Raw genomic sequence first — 23113 nt, 5'->3', positions numbered from 1 at the left:
GGAATGTTCTGGTATGACAGGTTATACTAAAATGTGGAGATTTAGGGTATTAAGACTCTGGATCTTACTTAAATTCCTTATTTTAGCTGATTTCTTGTAGCACAACACCAGTGAAAGAGAAGGAAGACCTCGACTGCCAAGTAGGAATAGAATTTCAAGCTTCCGTGTATACACCATAGCCAAAGGAAAGTCCCTAACATGACTGGGAATTCAGCTTCCATGGACTGCTCTCCAGCAGGCAGGAGCAAGACTGCCTTGTTAATCTCAACCATACAACATCCAGTGGCAACGAGGAAACGGGTTAAGAGGACTGATACAATGATGTTAATGAACTGAGCTGGTGGAACTGATAGTGTCCAGTCTAGTGTAGAAATGAAGGTCCAAGCTCCCTGCCATATGCTGTTTCACATGTGAGTAGGATGGAGCCTTGGGTTTCTGTAGTGTTTTTCAGACAGATGCTTGCAAAGGGCTACCTGACCTGGCCAGAGGCAAGAGACAAACACAATTAAAAAAAACTAGACCTACAATCAATTTGGAAAAATACTCCTATATGTTAGATATAAAAATGTGGATTGTATTTCCTATTTTATTTTAAAATGTTTTTTGTTCTCATATACAAAATGTATACAAATATATGTAGCTACACAAACATTCTTAACCATCCTTCACCTACTAAGATACCTCAATTACTGGTATTTCTAATATGTATAGGAAACATTTATGAATGCCTGTGGAGTAACAAAACATTTGAAGCTAATGTTCTAAACCATCCACATACTTTGACTCCCACAAAAAGTCTTTGGGGTTTGTTTCCTAATCTGTTTTTTAGCAATTATGCTGCTGCTGCTGCTGCTGCTGCTAATGATGATGACGATGGTGATGATGGTGATGATGAAGAAGCAATATTAAATCATATTGGACAACATATCATTTGGGGGGAAGTTGTTGCTTTTATAAAAGCTCAAAATTGTCATATTTTAAATTACTATAGAAGCAGATGTGAGTGGTACTATGATTGAGTGGAACAGAGTCCATAAAAGATTATTTCGTGTTCCACATCTAGTATCCTCCTATGAGTGAGTACATACCATGTTTGTCTTTCTGAGTCTGGGTTACCTCACTCAGGATGATTTTTTCTAGATCCATCCATTTGTCTGCAAACCTCATGATGTCACTGTTTTTCTCTGTTGAGTAGTATTCCATTGTGTATATGTACCACATTTTGTTTATCCATTCTTCAGTTGAAGGGCATCTAGGTTGTTTCCAGGTTCTGGCTATTACAAACAATGCTGATATGAACATAGCTGAACAAGTGCTCTTGTGGTGTGGTTGAGCATTCCTTGGGTATATGCCCAAGAGTGGTATAGCTGGATCTCGGGGGAGATGGATTCCCAATTTTCTAAGAAAGCGCCATATTGATTTCCAAAGTGGTTGTACAAGCTTGCATTCCCACCAGCAGTGGAGGAGAGTTCCCCTAGCTCCACATCCTCTCCAGCATAAGGTGTCTTCAGTGTTTTTGATCTTAGCCATTCTGACAGGCGTAAGGTGGTATCTCAGAGTTGTTTTGATTTGCATTCCCCTGATGATTAGGGATGTTGAGCAATTCCTTAAATGTCTTTCAGTCATTTGAGTTTCCTCTGTTGAGAATTCTCTGTTTAGTTCTATAGCCCATTTCTTAATTGGACTGTTGGGCACTTTGCAGCGAGAATGAGGAGGGTTTATATGAGCGAGAATTATTGAGACCAAGGTTGGATAAAGCACAGGGACAAATAGCCAAACGAATGGAAACACATGAACTATGAACCAATGGCTGAGGGGTCACCAACTGGATCAGGCCCTCTGAATGGGTGAGACAGTTGATTGGCTTGATCTGTTTGGGAGGCATTCAGGCAGTGGGACCGGGTCCTGTGCTCATTGCATGAGTTGGCTGTTTGAAACCTGGGGCCTATGCAGGATCGCTTGGCTTGGCCTGGGAGCAGGGGACTGAACCTACCTGGACTGAGTCTACCAGGTTGATCTCAGTCCTCGGGGGAGGCTTTGCCCTGGAGGAGGTAGGAATGGGGGGTGGGCTGGGGGGAAGGTGAGGGGGGCCGGAAGGGGGAGAAAAAGGGAATCCGTGGCTGATATGTAGAACTGAATTGTATTGCAAAATAAAAATAAAAAATTAAAAAAAAAAAGATTATTTCAAAGAACAGTAACTCTGTGCTCAGATTAATCTATTTCCAGCCTCTTTAGGTTCCTGCTCCATGTTAAAACACCAACATCAGGAAGCTAAAGGATCATGTGTGTAGCTTATGCAATCAGCACACTCAAACACACCAAAACAAGTTCTGGGTCCCACATTAAATGTCTAGATTGTCAATAGCTGTTTCAAGCAAATACAGCAGATGGCAATAGATAATTCGGGTGTAAACCCACCAGATGAGTAATTCTCTGATGGAAGAATCCTGTTCAAGCAAGGCTTATGGAACCACAGACTCTGGAAACTGGCTGCTTCTGTCTGTAAATTCTCATGTGCAAAGACAGCTATGGAATCTCCCCATTACCATGCATTTTCATGTAATTTGTATATATAATCTCATTTCAATCTTATGGCCACTTATATCTGTGGACTGTCTAAAGATGACTCATCATTAACCTGTGTAATTTTGATAAATATAAATATACTAGGATATGCTTCATATTTAGATCTATTTTCCAGGAGGACTGTGAGATATTTAGAAGCCTTTTTATTTCTTTAGCTCAGGCTGACAAAACAAGCTACATACAACTGGCTGACTTGGGGACTTCAGAACAAATTCAAACTAGACTGAGTGTCTCTGTAAACAGATCATAATTTATACTTTCACAAGACACAAGGAGAGGATTGCAGATGTCTGGTTTGTTGAATCAAAATATTTTAGACACAAAAGTGACCTAAATTGCTATGTCAGCTTCCTTTGCCAGGTCTAGATGATAATGTGGGCAGGGATGCTCCCTACTCAGACCCTTTAGCGATTAACATTTTGTATAAATCGCTAACCTCAGTTTACGGTACAAGACTCAAGGTTTAGCTAACTAACTGTTTATTGCTTAGGACCAGAATAACAATTAATCAATTAACCAAGTCCAGAGAGTTTTATATCCAGTTAACTGTGAGTAATGTTTCACAAATAGCCAGGGCTACAGAGGATGATCTGGCCTCACATTCTTGAATAATGAGTTACAAGTTCCCTTCTCTGTGACCTGAGGTTGCAAGCAGGATAAAGTGTGTGTGTGTGTGTGTGTGTGTGTGTGTGTGTGTGTGTGTGTGTGAGAGAGAGAGAGAGAGAGAGAGAGAGAGAGAGAGAGAGAGAGAGGGAGGGGAGGGGTGGGGTTTGGGATGCTTTCAATGCCACTGTCTGGGAAAGTGCTGAACACCATGTCCCCACCTATGTACTGGCATGGTAAATGGCTCTGCTCCTTATCATTTACTAAAGGAATGCATTATGACCCTGACATATAGCTTTGTAACCTGTTTTTACTGCAAAACGGTTGTTGTTGAATATGTTTAGATGCTATATGAACAGAGGGAGAAATTAGAACAGAGAACTAGAGCCAAAGAATTGGAGCTGGAAAGAATAAGGTGAATGACCCTCAGTTCGTGTCTGAGTCTTTTTCCCTCAGATCAATAAGAAATTTCCCCAAGTCCCACTCCTCTGAAAAGCATTCTTTTTATAACCCTGGGTGCACTCCTGGGAGCTGGTCTTGCAGAGTGCTGTACTGGACAACTCAGGTGGGCAAGAACCTGAGACTACATAGACCAGGGATCTAGAAGAAAACCAAATACTACTGTCTGCTAAAGGAACCTGGCAATAAAATGACTCCTGAAGACATTCTGCTATACTCAGAGATCAGTGTCTTGCTAAACCATCAGAGAAGACTCCTCCTGAAGTAGAAAGGAACAAATAGAAAGACTCACAGCTGGACAATGTGCAGAGAATAAGAGACCTTGGAACATTCAGTCCTAAATGGGGTGTCCCCATCAAATCCCTTACCCCAGGACTCAGGGATCCTGCAGAAGAGGAGGCAGAAAAAGTATAAGAACTAGAAGAGATGGAGTACACCAAGGTAATAAGGCCTTCTAAACACAGCAGGACTGATGCACATATAAACTCATAGAGACTGTGGCAGCATGCCCACAGGGCCTGCAAAGATATGGGCCAGATGGGGTCCCAAGGCTGAGGAGACACGGACATACATCAACAATACTTAACCCAGACACAATCTCCCATTGACAACTGTTCACAAATGAAAAATTAGTTTTCTCCAAGGAGTTTCACGGAGGATACAAACCACAAGTAGTAACTAGGCCCCAATGCCCAATAGTATGTGGCCAAAACAAAACAAACTCAATGTCACTTTTGAAAGTTCTTTATTTTATAGTGCTTTGTAAGTGCCTTTGTGTATGTATTATGGTTTCTGGTTTTGTGTTTTTATGGGATTACTATATGTATGAAAGTCTGTGACTCTAAGTCTGTTTGTGTTCTTGTGCTTTTTTTTTTTGGCTCTTTTTCTTGTGTGTTTTGTCCTATTCTGTGTTGTTGTTGTTGTTGTTTTATCTTATTTTATTTTACTTTCTATTTTTTTTATGCTTGTTTTCTAAGAACACAGAGAAAGAAAGGGTATAGAGTTAGATGGAAGGGGACCTGGGAGGAGTTGAGGGAGGGGAAACTATAATCAGAATACATTGTATAGGTAAAAAACCTATTTTCAATAAAAGAAAAATAGAAAACAATGAAAAAATAAATAAATGAAACTGTAGATCAGTGGTTCTCAACCATCTTAATGTTGCAACCTTTTAATATAGTTCCTCATGTTATGGTGACCCCCAAGCATAAAATTATTTCATTACTACTTCATAACTGTAATTTTGCTACTGTTATGAAATGTAATATAAATATCTGATATGCAGGATACCTGATGTGTGACCCATGTGAAAGGGCCATTCAACCCCCAGGGTTCACAACCCATAAGTTGGAATCATTGGTCAAATGAAGAATGTTTATGTTTTGAACTGTAAAAATGTTTAGAATATATCTGAAGCATTTGTTTTATATCATGCTATCAGAAACTTTTCAAATCACTAAGCCAAGGGGCTAGGGTAGGAATTCCTTGTAGAAATATCTCCTACCCCATCTCCTCACTCCTACTCTCACAAATACACATGAAGTCACTGTGCATAATCAGGAATTATATACTTTCCATTGTCTTTGGTATAAGATAATATTTACTTCCTAGAAAGAACAAATACTGTTACAAGGAAAATGCTAATTTTTCATAACCCAAGAGAATAATCTAACATGAATATTTAGAGAGACAAAGTATATGTTGCTAAAAATCACCAGAAACTTAAAGACAGAGGTGGGTGGGATGCGATATTGCATACATGTGACAAACTGAAAAATTTCACATCTTCAACTTAGAAGGTCAGCATTAATCCTGTATAATATCCAGACCTAATTTACATTCCTCTGTCAGTTTAATGCATCAGTGCTGAATACAATTATGGCTGATTTTAAGCTTTCATTTTCACCTACCCTGTGCAAGGTGACTAAATACTTGAAGTGAACTGCTCTGAGAAGACATGGAAAGCAACTAGCATGCCCTGCAGGGCAAAACACACAAACACACACATCCCATTCAATGACCAGTTCTCAAAAATTACAGTGAATTAGCGAAGAAGCCCCAAAAAATCAGAAACTAAAAAATATTATGATTGTAAGTTAAAAGAAAAAAAAACTTCAAAAAGAAACTGTTAATAAGAATATTTGGGGAAACTTCCTGGGAAAATTACACATTTAAAAATAACACCTACATCACACATTATGCGAGAATGTAGAGTAACAAACAGTGGTCCGTTCTCTTCGGGCTTTAACTAGAACAGACCCAAGGCTGTGATGTTTCTATGAGTACTACAAATCAGATCAAGGAAAGCAGGTGAAAAGCAGTGGTGAAGCAGGTGAGGAGATCTAGACCTATATGTGAGAGCTCAGGCCTGCTGACAATAGTACACTACACACACCCAATGAAAGCCAAGCCCACAACTCAGAGAAACACCAGGAACACAAATGTTCCTATTCAGTATACTAGCTCGTAGCAAGTAGGCTTCCAGATATAAAATGGAGCTTCTTTAGTTCCTGAAAGAACTGACTAAATTATGCACCTTCGCCATATGAGGAAGAATCTCCATCATCTCTTACAGTCCTACATCCATGTCAGTACAGACCAACATGAGTCAGATCAGTCCTGATTAAATCTGTGATCTGCCCTTGACTCTACACATTCGTGACTTTTGTGTCTTCAGCCATGAAGCCAGCTTGGTCCACAGAACTGTCTCCTATGGAACACACGAATCAATTCCATCTGTCAAGGACCCTTTCTGTTTCCTTCTTTGTACCCTGACTAATTTAAACCCAAATCCACTCCTGTCAGTGCCCACTTCTCATAGGCAACTTCACTCCAAAATGGTCAGTTTCTTTTAAACCCATGGGTTACTCAGTATTCAGTCTACCTTCTTCCAACCAGACTACCAAAAACTGTTCTTCTCAAAGGTCAAAAACTCTCCTGTCCCCAGAAGCAGTGTTGTGCCCGTAGAGCACTGCACTGTGTGTTTTGTTGTTTCCTTCTTTTGGAACACTTCTCTTTGGTTCAGAGAATCAGCCTTTCCGGTTCTCATCCTCCCCAGCTGGCTATACTTCATCTCTTATTCTGGCTCTTCTTCTCCTACTAAATGGTTTCTTTCTGGACCCTTGTGAAACTGGAATCCTTGAACCTTTATCTTTACTCTCTGACCTTATGCATAACACCTGACCTGTATCCATTAAAGGAGTGCTTTAATTAACAATTTCCATTACAACTACCAACACTATTGTCTACCCATTTTGTTCAAGTCAGGAAACATTTTGTCATTCTTGATTCCTCCTTTTCATCTATAATTTATATCACTCACCAGTAAGTTCTGCAGTTTCTACCTCCAACTTATCCACACTATCTACTCACTCCTTTGTCATCCCACATCTGTACAGTCCTTATCCAAGGCACCCTTGCCATTCCGATCACTATTGTGTCATACTGCTGAGGTCCTCATTTTGTGTGTATGAGGCTGGGAGGCAGAGGTGGCAGGATACAGCTAAAGGAGTGTTGCACATGTTGGGTAAATACTTCTCCACTGAGCCACACCTCCAGTTACCAAGAGATGTTCTTTCAAAGGGTTGAATATCAGTATTTCATGTGTTGGAAATTCTTCACTAATTTCAATTGGAGGGAAAAAAATCTAATCTTCTTGTTGTGACCCAGCAACTGCTCACCTCTAAATGTCTCTCAGATTCTACCCTGCTCTCTCCACCTTCCTGCACACTGCTCCCCATCTATCTCAGGGTCTCTCCACCTTCCTGCACACTGCTTCCCCATCTATCTCAGGGTCTCCCCACCTTCCTGCACACAGGTTTCCCATCTTTCTCAGGGTGTCTCCATGTTCCTGCACACTGCTTCCCCATCTCAAGGTCTCTCCCAATCAAGATTTACCCAGTCCAGCATTACTTCCTAAGTTCCTCATAAATTTTCCTTATTTGTTTGGTTTCTTAAATTTCAATAATAGCTTGCATCAAAACACCTCTCGATTTTCTACTTTTGGTCCCCTTTATCTTTCTTTAGTGAATTGATAAGACCCTTTATTTACTTATGTAATTGTTTTCCAGGACATAGTCATTCATATTCTCCCTACCTGTTCACTCTCTCCAACTCCATCTCATCCTGATTTATGTCTCATATCTCAGATGACCGTTGTTTACTGTGGTCATTAGCATAGGCAGAAGAATACAAACAGCATCGGTAGATGGACAAATTCTTCCCTCTACTCTAGGCATCCTACCACATACTCCAGTTCTAATTAGATAAGAGTTTGTGGTATCACATATTCTTTAATATAGGTTAGGTATTTCTTTGCACATAAAATATCAATAATTAGAAGGCAGAAGAAGCCCTTGTATCTGGTCTATTTTTCCAACAGGACAATGCATAAAGACACACTAAACATTTGATCCCCTATCCACAAAATGAGCACTCTAAGTTTGTGCATTTCACTTTATTTCATGCATCAATTTCCCTATTCTTGTGTTACTATTTAACATAGACTCTGGTCTTCTGGGTCCTATATTAAATTTCCAAAACAACATATTTCTCAGAAGTGTGCAGTATCAGAAGGACAGCAGCCAGAAAAGTGGACTCAGAAGTGTAAAGGCTCTAAAGCAGTGCACATGGGAAATCAGTTGGAGAACGGTGCGGATCAGGGTTAAACCCAAAGCTCTCACACGTGCTAGGGAAGTACTCTTCACCATGAGAGGTAGGGCTACCAGAAGAAGGTCCTAAAACAGCTCAATTTCTATTTCCTATGCCTACAACCTGTCTATCTACCATGTACAGCCTACCCTGCAAATCAACTTAAAAATAGGATGGCTTGTTTAACATTATCTCAATAAGGATAGGATGTCTTGATTAGCACTCACTCATGAAATGAGATCATGAGTTTAACCAAGTTGTAGATGAGAACGTGTTACAGGTGAATAAACTTTAAATGCAGCTTACTTTTGAACCAACAGTATGAATAGAAAGGGAAGAATGAAGTGGTAGTGTAGCTAGAGTTTTCCTGCCTGGCCCACAGTCAGGACAAATCTCTGTCACCGGCCAGTCCCGCAGCCTCTCAGACCCAACCAAGTAAACACAGAGACTTATATTGGTTACAAACTGTATGGCTGTGGCAGGCTTCTTGCTAACTGTTCTTACAGCTTGAATTAATCCATTTCCATTAATCTATACCTTGCCACATGGCTCGTGACTTACCGGTATCTTCACATGCTGTTTGTCATCGTGGTGGCTGGCAGTGTCTCTCTGACTCAGCCTTCCACTTCCCAGCTTTATTCTCCTCCTTGTCCCGCCTATACTTCCTGCCTAGCCAATGACCAATCAGTGTTTTATTTATTGACCAATCAGAGCAACACATATGACATACAGACCATCCCACAGCATGGTAGAGTACCATGGGGGAAGATAATGGAGCATCCTGAGACTACAGATCATCCTCCAGTGGAGTACTTTCCCTTTCATAAACCTCTTTGCTGCTTCCTCCATTGTGTTTTGTCAATTTCTCCTCGATGAAGGTATAATTCTGATAAAACGATCATGGAGCCATATCCCTGACAGAGATAATATGACTTTTTAATTGTTAAAATTGTATAGTCCAACAGGGTTGCCAACAGATAGCAAGTTCAATTTCATGTTCAATTGCTCAGTCAAACTGGTACATATTAAGTACTCACAAGCCACATTTGATAAGTGGCTACAGTACTGAACAGCATAAACAAACACGGATTCCATTCTTGCATCCAGCTCTGTTGGACAAATGTCTAATTCATCTCTATTCCTGCAGAAGTGCTGCAGGGCATCTCAGTTGCTCTAAGCCTCAGTTGGGTGTTTCTTTACTGTTACTAACTATAAATCAAGAGTGACAATAGATAGCACTTTTTTTGTTTTCAACATACATTGTCCAAGTTAAAAAGAAATTACAAATCCATGGCCAATAAAGATGCTAAAATTGAATTTTACTTTAATAAGGTTTTCTAAATTGAAGAGTGTCTTAGTTACAGTTTCTACTGTTGTAAAGAGACCACAGCCATGGCAACCCTTATAAAGGATGACATTTCATTGGAAATGGCTTCCAGTCAAGACAGGAAACACAGAGGCAGACATGTTGCTAGAGAGGTAGCTGAGAGCTCCACATCTGTATCAGCAGGCAGCACAAATAGGCCTGACTTGAGCTTCTAAAACCTCAAAGTCCACCTAATAGTGAAACACCTCCTCTAACAAAGCCACACCTACTACAACAAGGCCACACCTCCTAATAGTGGCTTTCCTTATGGCACTATGAGGGTCATTTTTATTCAAACAGTAAAATTTCCTATTGTTAATGTCTAGCTCACCTTTGTAAGGCTTTTTCTGATATATGGATAATAATCTTTTATATACACACATAAAAGAGAAGACAAATGTTTTCATAAAGTCTTTTACACAACTTAACTAGCAATACACTAAAACACTTTAGAAAGCTCAAACAATTAGGATGAAAACAATTATGCTGAGTTTTTGTATATAAAATACTAGGGACTTTTGTGTTTCAAGTTCAATATTTCTCTCATTGAAAGTTCCATCTTTGAACAGGAAATCAGAGAACAAAAATTATCAGGGAATAACTCAGTATTGATAATTGTTATGGTCTCGAACATACTTTTATATCCATGGGAAATTACATAAGTATAATAACCATTTTCCTTAAAATGGTGAAGAATATCACTATGCTTAGTTACTGTATCTGTAACAGTAAGGTCATCATTAGCTTTCATTTACATGTTCTGTTATATTTGAATATGTGTAAATTATATCTAAAATATTCATTGTTCAAGCCCAGTCATCTATGACTCAACCACACCACCCACTTTTCAAAGGGCCAATAGTCACATGGGGTTAAGTGGCTGCTGCATCAAACAGTGTGGATACTCCATGTCTATTATCAATACAGCAGGTCTACAAACTACATTGAAAAAAAAAAAAAGGAGGCTTTTTACAATGGCTAACATTAAAAATACTGACGACAGCTTATGCTGGAGAGGATGTATAGCAAGGAGAACATTCCTCCACTGCTAGTAGGAGTGCAAAATTGTACAGTCACATTGGAAATCAGTATGGCACTTTCTCAGAAAATTGGAAATCAATCTACCTCAAGACCAGCTATAGCACTTTTGGGCACATACCCAAAGGATGCTCTGTAGTTGGAAGTTTTCCTGTGTCCCACCTGGTCCTGTGGCCACTCAGACCCAAGTAAACACACAGAGGCTTGTATTACTTATAAACTGTATGGCCATTAGCTCAGGCTTATTACTGACTAGCTCTTACACAAAAATTAACCCATCATTCTTATTTATGTTTAGCCACGTGGCTTAGTACCTTTACTACTTGGTTCTTCTTTGTCATCTTGTTTCCTCTCTGTCTGGCTGGTGACTCCTGACTGAGCCTTCCTCTTCCCAGAATTCTCCTTGTCTGCTTACTCTGCCAATATTTCCTGCCTGGCTACTGGCCAATCAGCATTTTATTTATCAACCAATAAGAGCAACACATACTCACAGCATACGGAACTACATCCCACAGCAATGCTCAAATCATACCACAAAGACAGTTGCTCAATTATGTTCATAGAAGCTTTATTCATAATAGCCAGAACATGTAAAACAACCTAGATAGCCCTCAACTGAAGAATGGATAAAATGAGGTAGATTTACACAATGGAGGATTACTGAGCTGCTAAAACAATGAAATCAGGAAATTTGAAGGCAAATGAATGGAACTAGAAAAAAAATCATCCTGAGTGAGGTAACCCAGACCCAGAAAGACAAACATGGTATGTACTCACTCATAAGTGGGTATTAGCTGTAAAGGATAACCATGCTACAATCCATAGCCCCAGAGAGGATAGGTAAAAAGAAGTGCCCAAAGTGGGGATGCATGGATCTTCTGGGGAGTGGAAATAGAAGAGATCTCTGGGTGGACTGGGGGCAGGTAGTGATGGGAATGTGAGGGAACTAGTTGGGGCATGGATGGAGTGGGGGAGTACTGAAAGAGATGACTGAAAAGTAGCGGGGAGGGCATTTTGGCATCAAGTAGAAACTTCATGCAAGCAAAACTCCCATGAATCTATAAGGATGACCCCAGTTAAAAATTCTAGCATAGTGGGTATCTATGTATATATGGGTATATATGGGTATCATAGTCTAAATGGCTATCTCCTATGATCAGATTGGTGACTACCCCAATTGTCATCAGATTGATAGAAACAGATGCAAAGACCCACAGCTAAGCATTAGGCTGAGCTTAGGGAATCCTGCTGAAAAGAGGGAGGATTATAGGAACCAAATGGGACAAGGACAACACAAGGAAAGTCACATAAACAACTAACATGGCTCATAGGAACTCAGAGTCCAAACAATCAACCAGGGAGCCTGCATGGGATGGATCTAACCCTTCTACATATATGCGACAGTTGTGTAGTTTGGTCTATTTGTAGAACACCTAACAATGGAAGTAGGAGCTGTTCTTAATGTTTTGGCTGGTTTTGGGGTACCTAGTCTTCATATTGGGTTGTCTGGTCCACCAAGAATACAAGAGGAGGAGCTTAGTCCTCCTGCAACTTGATATGCCATGCTTTGTTGATACCCATGGGAGACCTGCCCCTTTCTGAACGAAACCAGAAAAAAAATTGATGGGGGTGAGGGTGGGGAAGAAGAAGGGAATAGGAAGAAAGGAGGGAAGAGAAACTGCAGTTTGGATGTAAAATAAATAAATTAATAATAAAAAATGGTTCCCACAGGCATATATATTTAAATGCTTAGTCACCAGAGAATGACACTATTTGAAAGGATTAGAAGGATTGGGCAATATGGTTCTGTTGGAGTGGGTGTGGCATTGTTGGAAAAAGTATGTCACTGGGGGTGGGTGTTGAGGTTTCAAAAGTCCAAGTTAGGCCCAATCTCAATCAATCTCTCTCTCTCTCTCTCTCTCTCTCTCTCTCTCTCTCTCTCTCTCTTTCTCTCCTCATCACCCTCTCCCTGTCTCTGTCTCTCTCTGCTTACTGTCTAAGATCAAGATGTAGCTCTCAGCTACTGTTCCAGTGCCATGTGTACTGCCATGATGATAATGGAGTATAAGCCCCTGAAACTGTAAACAAGCTCCCAATTATGGCTTTCTTTTATTTAAAAGAAAAAAAAATAGAAGCTTTGAACTCTGTTATATTCTGATTGATTTTGTGTTAATAGTATTTTTTTAAGAAGTCTATCTTGGTCATCCAAACAGCAATTTATATTAAACAGACTGACTAGGAAATACAAATATACATATGTATTTTTACATAGATTAGGAAGACTTTATAATTCTAGGAGCTTTACGGTTAAGCATAAAGTAAGCTGAATGGCTCTATCTACAGAAAATATAGATTTGTTAAAAGCAATTAGTAGATTTCCAATGGGCTCTTCTTTGATTATTAACTTTGCATTCCGTCAAAACTTTGAAGGTGCTGGTAAAGTTAACTAGGAAACCAAGTATCTAAAGCACATTTTACTCCAACTATAAAGTCAGAACAAAGCTACTGTGTGGATGACAATACACAAAGAGGAAGCCTCCCCAGGTTGAGAATCCTCAGTCCTCTTCAGTCTCAAACTGAGCAGGACAAGGAGGTAAAAGCATCAGCATGCACTCTGAAAACATGGCGGGGGGGGGGGGGGGGGGGGGGGGGGGGGGGGGGGAGGACACATGGTATTTACATGGAAACACTGATACATTCTCTTCCAGAACATTTTACATTAATATTTGATTCATTTAAATAACTTTTAGGCAAGACAGCAAAATTGTCTTAAGTTAAAGGATATTTTCTTTTTTTATTTAATATAATTTATTTCTTCAATCTTTGGGAATTTCACATCATGCACCCTAATTCCACTCATCTCCCAGTGCCTCCATATCCTCCCCTCACCCCTCCAGCACTCCCCCAAAAAAAATTTTTAAAGAAAAATCAAAACAAACAGAAAAAGAAAAGCAAAATTACAAAACAAACAAAAACCAAAAAACCTCATTGCTCCTCCATCTTCAGCACCTTTCCATTCGCCCTGATGGCATTGGGAGCCATGGTGTGTCATGTAGTATACCCACTAAAGGGTATTTTCAACAAACATTCTTATAAGTAGTAAAAAGCTATAAAAATTATAAAACCTGGATGTTAAGGCAAATATTAAAAGGCATATTCTACGATGGATGGCAGTATGTAAAGAAAAGAACAAAAATAAATATTAACACCATACATTATGATTTTTTTTACTCATTATAAAACAATTCTTTAATATGTTTTTAGAAGGTAAAAGCAGATAAATCTCTCCGAGGAAAACACTACTAAGAAAGGCGAAAAATGTGAATCCCACTAACATTTTTAACATACCTAAGGGAACGTTTCCACCACTTTTAGGATATTAATGATTCCCTTAGCCTCTCTATCAGCAGCAACACTGAGGGCATCAAAGGACTACGACTACATCTCTGCCTGGCGGGCACACCTCCTTTCTCCTTATTTGTCCCTCATAACTGATAGAAAGCCCATTCATTCATTATTCTGCAAATAGGACTTCTTGCCAAAGGCAACCTCCCAAGACCACTTTTTTCTTCTCTTAGGGACTTCTTGATATGAATGCCCAATTTTCCTTGAGGGTTTTAAAACTGTTCTTGGAACATCAATTATCTCCTTTAAGAAGTATCATCATATTTCATTAAAGACAGACACTGGGATAACCAGAGACTGTGTAAATGTATCAGTGGACACACATAAGAACTACGGTCCCTAGAGAGTGCTATCTAGTAGAATTCTTATTGTAACAGAAAGGGCTTCTGCATATTGGCCAGGACAGCAACCACTAATCACATGTGGAACCTGAGCAATTAAAAAGGTGGCTTTTCTAATTCAATGTTAATTAACTATATAAATAATCACAGTGACTATCAGGTATATGTGTACTAAGCGAGAAAAGGAAGTAAGCTAGCATCTTCCAAGAATTATAAAGAAACCACAGAAAAGCATACAAGTTTGTGGGTCACCTAGAGAACTTCTAGTGCACCATTTCAGAAATAGTCATTACAAACACTACCATAAATCTGGACATTTTCTTCTCTGATACTTTTTAACTTGAATATTAATGGCTGACTATATCCAGGAAAACTGGCCACTGCACCTGCTCATTTTGAGCCAGTCGGCCTAGGACATATTATTAATAAGAAGGTAGTAACCAAGTAACATAAAAAAGCATTAAAAAAATATGAATGCAAGAGCAGAAGCATTAAAAGAACAGAAATACACACAAAAAAGCAATGAACACCTTACTATTGAGAGCACTCCTGACGATTTAGTGATCAAAAGAAGTTTTCAATTTTCTAATTCAGAGATATTAGGATTTTATGGGTTTAACAGATTTATAGTTCAAAATTCCACATTCATTATCATTTTCTAGTCTTAAACTGGAAGTTCTCAATAGACCTCCAAATATTCACTAAAATACAACTTGAAACTCCAACCTACGGTGACAAGAAGAAACTTCCTTACAAAATAAAAACTATAAGTCAATTATGGTGGAACATCCCTATGATTCCAGCACTAGGTTAGAATAATGAGTACAAGACCAGTCTGGACTACATGGGTAAGACCCTGTCTCACTAATAATAGTGATGAGGAGGAGGAGGAGGAGGGCTTTAAATGAAAACTAAACACAGAGTAGAAGAAAAAAGCCAGCCGCAAGGCCCCTTTATTCCATGGGACAGGTACAAAACTCTAGAAATCTAAAACCTGCTGTGAGACATGTGTGCAACACACAAGGAAAGATATGTAGCCTGGAGTCCACCATCAAGCTGAACAGAGGGGGAATACTGGGGTCTCAAAGACACACACCTCAGTAAGATGGTGAAGCCACGGTCCAAGGAAAGCAGAATATAAGAGAACTGGTGCTGAGAACTGAGAATGAGTAATGTAGTAGAAAAAAAGGAGCAAGTGTAAATGACAGGATTAGATAGAAGGTGTATGTAGTTAAAAAAAGTCTTATGTATGCACACTAGATAGAAAAAATCTATTTTATTTGGGGGGCAGGAGGAGTGGGTATGACAGGGTTTCTCTGTGTAGCCTTAGCTTTCCTGGAATTCACTCTGTAGACCAGGCTGGACTCGAACTCACAGAGATCTATCTGCCTCTGCCTCCCAATTTCTGGAATTAAAGCCATGAACCACACTATTTTAAAAACAAATGGCTGAAATTTTCAGAAAAAAAAAAAATGGCAAAGACAAATTATTGAAAGAACTTAAAACAATCTCTTAAAATGTAAATTCTATCACCACACATTAAAAAAATACTCTGCCATAGCAAAGACAGAAAACAATCGAGAGACAGATATCCTACAAAGGAGTGTGCTTTACATGAGGGTCAAACTCTGAGAAACAGCAAAAGAGGAGGAAATATGATGGACATGCTAAGAAACATATCTGTACCCTGCTATCCTCCCTGGGAAGGCAAAGGCAAATAAAGCTTAAGGCAAGAATTAGACATCAACAAACTCAAAGGTATCCGAAGGAAATACTTGAAGCAATATCTCATACTATTAAAAAGAAAAGGATACAATTAAAATATCACTCAAATTAGCATCCAAATTAGTAAATGATATTCAAAGATTCTTTTAACTCAAGAAAACTAAAAAATACTACTTATTTCTTTCCCTTTTTAACTACATAAGTTCTGGTCTATTACAACATCAGAAGAAAAATCTAATAGTAAACAAAGAAAAATGAAATGAGAAATCAAAAATCTATACAAAATAAGGATAAAGAAGAGGAAGCGGAAGAACATAGAGAAATAAGGAGCAGGAGTGTTGCAGGTAATCAGAAGGCTCAAAATAAAAATTCAAAAGCAAGCCGGGCGGTGGTGGCGCACGCCTTTAATCCCAGCACTCGGGAGGCAGAGCCAGGAGGATCTCTGTGAGTTCGAGGCCAGCCTGGTCTACAGAGTGAGATCCAGGAAAGGCGCAAAGCTACACAGAGAAACCCTGTCTCGAAAAAACCAAAAAAAAAAAAAAAAAAAAAAAATTCAAAAGCAAAAGTAGAATAGAATTCCAATCCATTTTAAAAATCAATACAAAAAGATAAATAAATAAAACTACCAGGTAAAAACAAAGATTATCAAACTATTAACAAAACATATTGCTAACTTGTGATGGTATAGCCAGCTACACACATCAACATGAGCAAATCTAAGAAAAAAGAACCTTCAGAAGGATATGTGGGAAAGAAGTCCACGTAAATCAAACGTGGAAAAAAACAAATCCAATCTGGTTGGGGAAATGGCTTCACGATTAAAGTCGCTTGCATGATAGTCTGAGTTTGATCCCCAAAAGATGGCCAGAGAGACAACTCCTTAGATGTCACTGACCAACACACATGTGACTGTGTACACATGCACACACGGACATACACATACACAAGTACAAGGAGGGGAACAAACTTTAAAAATAAATGAGATAAACCAAGTTATCTGTTACTCAAGAATATGTGACTGGTGAAACTGCATTGGGGAGAAAAGGAACGACAAATTCCAATGCTAGGACAGAACTCACCACAGGACAGAGGGTATAGGAATTTTTTTTCCCAAGGGATATGAAGATATCACGGTTACAATATTCCATAAGTCAGCCCTGTTGATAGGTATTTTACTGTAACTACAATCATTCCTTTAAATACTTTTAATATGTTATTCTGTTTTTAAATAAAACCAGACCAAAGTACTAGTGATATCAAAACCTTTCTCTTAAGAGACTTCTTCAGATCATGTTGGTCCCAGCGGGCCCATCCAATCTATCAAATCTAACGCTTGCCACCAGCTTTCAACACTGAAGGTACATGCTTTGTGTTGTCAAGCCAAGAATGTTGATAAACTAGACTATGGAGTTGACACTCAATACAATCAATAATGACATGCAAACACTTTTACTCTTTGGATATAAATGTATTTCCCTGAAAAAAATCCACTAAAATGATTTTGTCAAAGCTTTATTTATCAATTCAATCAAATTTACCTTCAAAAATAGCCTAAGAAATTGTCTATAAAAAATGAGAAACATCTCTTATAAAACTGAAAAAGCAAAATGTACCTGTATATAAAAGAAAATATTGCCTAAAATGAGAAAACAAAGATTCCTTACATTGAATTTCAGGAGCCAGAAATTTTGCCCCTGACAGGTACATCAAACTTAGAAAACAAAGATACATTCTGTAACTAATTTGGCATATGCGTAAGTGGGTAAGAACTATAAATGCTTGGAATCAATCATAATGATGTTAGTGTCTACCTGTTTCTGCTTTTACCCAATGCATTCAATCACTCAAACATAACTATTGCCTGTGTCAAGATTCACTGAAAGTTATATTTGGTAATTTGAAAAAGTTAATCTTTTCACCAGTGTTCAAAACTAGCTACAAACTGTCACAAAGAATAATGAATAATCAATGAACCTCCTCAAACAGAAGAACTTTACAGTCTTCACATCAAATCTTCAGAAAACAAGGCAAAGGAGCTGGTCTTTAACACCTTGTTTTTGCACGCTTTCCTATCTAGGTGATGAAGGTTAACATGGCTCATCCTTGGCAGGCAGCTTCAGAACTTGACAAACTGCTCTGAAATATCCCATGGCCAGAGGCTCGGAGAGGCAAGTCATAATTGGGAGGGCAGGAAGGCTATTTTTCTCTAAATTTGGTTTAAATAAATTCTGATCCTGAAGGAATATTAATAGAACAAGCACCGATCAGTTCATGGGATTTTAGCCACAGCATTCAAGAATTTTAAATTTTGTATGGAGACAATTTTAATCCCAGAACTTAGGAGCCTGAGGCAGGAAGATTGCAATTCCCAAGACAGCTAGACCCCATCTAAACAAATAAGAAAAAAGCACCACACGACAGTAAAAGAATGACATCCATTCAGTGATATATATCTAATAATGATCGGAAACACTTAAATCGGAGTCACATCTTGTACAGACAGAAGCAAATATGAAACGCTACCTTGTGGGCAGATATAAGAGTAAAGACCAAAGAGTTGATCTTAGGCACAATGCCAAGTTTTACAAGGCATTCCTCTAGTAAAACACTGAAAGAACAAATATTCGAGAAACTTCTCTTCAGAAATACTGTTTCTGACAAGACTTTGGATTCTTATCAGTTGAAAAGACTTCATGGAAATATAATGAATTACAATAATACTTTACTAAACGTACCTGGGAAAAAAGATTCTACAAGAATTTGGTGGTATTTTAATGATTCTCTTTAAATAAGAATATAGAACATTATTTCTCAGTATTTGGAGGTAAAATTTCAACAAGTTACCCATTTTATTATACTACACATGAATTCGTACAAAATCTTTCTCTTTTATCTCCTCTTTTATCAGCATCATCTGATTAAAAGGGAGGAGGGAAGAAGCTGTTGGGTGATTAGTAATGCTGGGAAAGGAGTCGGCACACCGTCAATGACTTCCTCATGCTGGCCTTTAATCCACCTTTTACACTGAAAAAATTCTGAAGACCCAGTGCCCTATTCCTGACATGATGAGCAGAAATGAATGTAGTTGTCTCCTCCAGTTTACCCCAAAACAATTAAACTTAATTGCTTGCTCCAATTAAACTCCATAGAAACATTGTTTTCTCAAGCCACACTTTGAATATAACACTTGGGCAAACAGCACGTTCTTAATAATATTTTTCTATGTGTGTCTGTGTTCAGTATATTCAGTGTATGTGTTTATACATATAAATATGTATGTGAGCACAAGCATGTGGATACCACAGGTTCATATCAGACATCTTACTCATCACTTTCCACTGTACTGGCTGAGACAAGGTCTCTAACTGAACCCAAAGTTTGCCACTTTGTCTAAACTGCTTGGCCAGATCTTCCTGGTTCTGCATCCTCAGTGCCAGAATTACAGTCATACACCACCATATCCCACTTGTCACATAGGCACTGGGGATCCAAACTCAGTACCAATTGTACCATCCCTCCAGGCTCCTAATAAATATTCTTAAATTAATGTATTTTACATGGATAAATTAAGCTGGAAACACAAGTTGCTCATTTTATAAATGTATCTATTAAATTCTCTAAGTTTAATCTCTTAACTAATAAAAGGCAAGCTAAGACAAAAGAAAGTAAAATGAAAACTTCCTTGTTTCCATCAAGAACTCTCTCTTGCACTTCTCAAACGTCACAGAATGTGAGCACACAGACAAGTCTTCAGTTAACAGCCATCCTTGAGCCACAGTCTAACAAACACACTGGACAGGAAAACCCATAAAACTGAAAACCAACAAAGATTTTGTTGTGGTGGTTTATTCTTACTAACTTCCAGGTCTTAAAACCTAAGTCTTTTATTTTAAATATTTCTATGGCCAAAGACTTTCTCCTCTTGTGTTCAAGCTTGAAAATGTCCACAAAAGGACTCATTATAGAGAATATTCAGGGAAATTATTTTTCATACCACTACCAACAACTGCACTACTCCATCACAGCTTTCCACCGATTTACACATATCATGGACATAAATATGCATCTATATATTCTATCCAAAAACAACTATCCCTTACACAATAAAAAGTCAACAGCCAGCTTTCTCAAACAGATTTTTTGACTCTGACTACACAAATATTTACTGACAACTTCTGCTTAAATTTTTTCAAGAAAATTCTGGTTAAGACATTAAGCTAAATCAGGGTTAGCATAAAGCCTCTATGAAAACTGAATTCTGTCCTTTAAAGTATCAGAATTAACACTTCACCTAACACCTTCTTTGATTCTGTTTTGTGTTTTAACAAATACCTCCTACATTGCACTAATCTGGTAATTTTAAATGAGAACATTTTTTCATCATTACTTTGCCTTTTAAATTTTTCACACAAGATTTCTCAAAGGCATGAAAATGTAGCCCAATCAGAAAAAGTATAAAATTGATCTATAAAAATCATATGGTATTGACGTCACATAAAAGATCTGTTAAATTAGGATTTCAAATAGGTTTTGTTGTTTTGTTTTCTGTCAGTTAAGTCAAAAATTGTTAACTTTACTGTGCACACTATGTTCTTTATTTGTTAAATATAGCAACATTAATCTAAGGGTCCCCACATAAGACACCATTTTCAAAAGAGGGACAAGAAAGAACAAGTGGTAGGCCTTGCTCTGTCACACAAGAATCAGCAAACATTTGAACAATATGAAGATTGAAAGTAAAACTTAATTGTATTAGAGTAATAGATTTTTATCTTGATTGTTCTTACACAAAATAGGTTTTTTAAGAACTTCATAAAATGGCTTTAAGTCCATGAGTTATGTTTTATCCGTAACACAAAGACCCATTGAGGCCTTTCTTCATCCATACAGTTTGTATTCATTTTTCAGATGATCTGTTTTTGCTTTTGAGACTATAATATTATTGCATCATTGCTTCCTTTCCTTCAATTCCTCCAAGGCCTCCCATGTCCAACCCCCTTGCTCTGTTTCAAACACATGGCTTCTCTTTCTTTTAATTTACAGTGTGTGTGTGTGTGTGTGTGTGTGTGTGTGTGTGTGTGTGTGTATACACACACAAGTGTATGTGTTTTCATATTCCTAAATACATAATTCATCCGGTTCAGTCTGTATAATGTTACTTGTATGTATATGTTTTCAAGAGTGACCTTTTGGTATTTGGTTCTGACCTCGAGAAACTGGTCATATATACTAGCTATTTGTAGATGGACTAAATAAAAAAGGAAGATTAGTGATTATCTGTTTAAGTAACATGCCACAGTGACATCCAGGAGATGAATTACCTACCTCACAGGATTACTGGTCAATGATACTCGGAGTGACTCCAGATATGTGAAAAGCCTCTCATCAGTATACCCCATTTTCAGCTCATGAATAAATTCCTGAGGTGAGATCTGTCGGCTACTTCTAAGACTTCCCTGTAAAACAAATCAAAAAAAAAATTTTTTTTAACTCATGTTCCATGAACATTATACGAAATTCATCATACCTAGTAACAACTAACAAAATGACTGTTTTGAGGTAAAATGTTATAACTAAAAATCTATAAATTCATAATTGATTTTTATTCACAAATGATATTAAAAAGTACACTGAATGTTGAGAATGAAAATGGTTCCTTTTTCAAATGAAACATGCCATGGAGAATTATTAAGTATATACTACTAGAAACATAATAAAATAAAGTAATATTTAGGCACTTTCAAATATTAAAACTCAATAAAAATGAACTTATTAAACAAGCACTCTGAGCAATACAGAAAAAGCTTTTAGTCACTCCTTCATTCAGTTGCCATTGGAAATGTAATTCTAGACAATAGAGACAAGCACACTATTAAAACTTCAGTTAAGAAGAAATGGAGCACAAAGGACTGATTTCGGTACAGTCTAATTTCTGCACAGAGATCAGGCCCTCAAAGTACAAATGCCTAACCTGACCTGGCAGATAAGGAAAGCCAAGTAAGGAACAGGAGATGCAGGGAAGAAATGAGGTAAATACTGAACCAGAAGATATCTACCATTGAGCTCTGGTGGGCAACCAAGAGCAAAGGTGAACAGCCTGCATTGCTTTGGGGATCTCAGGATGTCTCTTGTTTTTTTTCTCTTTTGGGGGAGGCTCACCACACAGCTACCAAATAAATCACACACACAGGCTTATTCTTACTTACAAATGTCCAGCCTTAGCTTAGCTTGTTTCTTGCCAGCTTTTCTTAACTTTAATTATCCCGTCTAACTTTTGCCTCTGGGCTTTTCCTGTTCTCTTACTTCTGTAAATCTTATTCTTACTCCATGGCTTGCTGTGTAGCTGGGTGGCTGGCCCCTGGATTCCTCCTTCTCCTCTGGCTCTTCTACATCACCCCTCCATCTCTTCTTTCCCATCCCAGATTTCCCCTATATATTCTCTCTGCCTGCCAGCCCTGTCTCTCTCTCTCTCCCCTGCCTTGCTATTGGCCATTAAGTTCTTCATTAGACCAGTCAGGTGTTTTAGACAGGCAAAGTAACACAAGTTCACAGAGTTAAACAAATACAGCATAAACAAAAGCAACATGCCTTAAAATAATATTCTACAACAATCTCTAACAAACAAGTCAACAGGAACTTCCCACATCTGGCTGGCAATGGGTTTTGAATTGGCAAACCTATAGCTTCCAGACTGATTATAAACCCCTGTGCAGGGTAATTCCAATGAAACTTGTAGGTGAAAAACTATGTGTGTGTGTGTGTGTGTGTGTGTGTGTGTGTGTGTGTGTGTGTGTGTGTACATATGGAGCTTATAAACACAATTCCAATATGCTTTATCAAACATCCTTAATGTTAGTTATCCCTCCCCCAACCTCCTTATAATTCCCTGTTCCCATCCTTATCACTAGTGTTCCACTATACCCCTCCCTTAAGATCTTGC

General features: G+C 38.3%; 1 protein-coding gene across 3 annotated transcripts in view; it reads right to left on the bottom strand.

Moving 5' to 3' along the window:
* Positions 1-23113, bottom strand: part of Diaph3 (diaphanous related formin 3) — a 502378-nt gene that overhangs the window by 358729 nt on the left and 120536 nt on the right. For all 3 annotated transcript variants that reach the window (XM_052732620.1, XM_052732621.1, XM_052732622.1), the window contains one exon: positions 21499-21629. In XM_052732620.1, coding sequence (XP_052588580.1) covers positions 21499-21629 — 131 coding nt within the window. The remainder of the gene's footprint in view (positions 1-21498; positions 21630-23113) is intronic.

Source organism: Peromyscus californicus, unplaced genomic scaffold (assembly GCF_007827085.1).
Source record: "Peromyscus californicus insignis strain IS unplaced genomic scaffold, ASM782708v3 Scaffold_12__1_contigs__length_115047231, whole genome shotgun sequence".
In the NCBI taxonomy this organism is placed as follows: Eukaryota; Metazoa; Chordata; class Mammalia; order Rodentia; family Cricetidae; genus Peromyscus; species Peromyscus californicus.
This window is presented reverse-complemented; position numbering and strand designations above follow the sequence as displayed.